General features: G+C 44.8%; 1 protein-coding gene across 1 annotated transcript; it reads right to left on the reverse strand.

The window, feature by feature from the left end:
- Nucleotides 1–201: 201 nt before the first annotated feature.
- T265_16113 (hypothetical protein) lies at nucleotides 202–429 on the reverse strand (the record flags this gene model as incomplete). The annotated part of the gene is made up of 1 exon (XM_009179631.1): nucleotides 202–429. A coding segment is annotated over one exon (228 nt), but the record flags the coding sequence as incomplete, so codon positions are not given.
- Between the last annotated feature and the right edge of the window lie 450 nt (nucleotides 430–879).

Consider the following 879-nt stretch of genomic DNA (forward strand, 5'->3'; position numbering starts at 1 on the left):
TTTTTTGGGAGGAACATAGGACAAAATAATAGGCTGAACAGTCGCGGACATGAAAAGTAGATAAAATAAGATTAGGCGAATACGGAGTTTGCAAGTCTACCTATTCACAACCGGTTGTCCACCCAAAGGTGGTCCATATAAGAGGAAGACTGTGTCATAACAATACGAATGTGAATAGGTAGTACTGGCCGAACATACCTTGTTCTCACCCATTTCCGATTCCGATACCATAACTTGCTTGTGTTCCGTTTCCGTATCTTTCATCATCAAGTGGGGACCGTGATCCTCCAAGAGCAAGCTATAGACCAGTTGCCCCACAATGCGGTCGGATTGCACTCCTGAACCACTCAGATCGTTCTCGCTCACCGATCTAATGGAAACGAGCTCAGCAACGCCTGCATAACGTTGAGTGGTAGACTTGCTGTTAGGGGCTGTATAAAATATACAAAGTTGTCATTTGAGTGTGCGGAAAGTCAAGTGGATTTTGTTCGGGCTAGCGCATGCGTCGACATGCATTAGAGATCTGACTAGCACTGAAATTCCGGTCGATGTTGTCCTGTAAATAAAGTCAATCTATGTCAAAAGCTAAGAAGTTTTTTTCATTTCAATTAGGATCTCACGAAACAACGGGGGTCTCAAACCTTCGACCTTCTGGTTAGCAGTTAAAGACCAAACCGTTCGGCCGTGAATGTGATCAACTCGCGCTCAGACAGGATACAGCACCACTCACTCTTCAATCACCCAATCTACATCACATGGACACGTGTTGACTGCCCCTTGGGTGACGACTTCTCGGATGGAAGTTCCCATTGTGTGAATTAATTCTCCCTCTGAGGCACCTATGGTTTGTCTGGAAGTTTGAAAGTTCAATCAGCATTT

This window comes from Opisthorchis viverrini (genome assembly GCF_000715545.1).
Source record: "Opisthorchis viverrini unplaced genomic scaffold opera_v5_4757, whole genome shotgun sequence".
NCBI classification, from domain to species: domain Eukaryota; kingdom Metazoa; phylum Platyhelminthes; class Trematoda; order Opisthorchiida; family Opisthorchiidae; genus Opisthorchis; species Opisthorchis viverrini.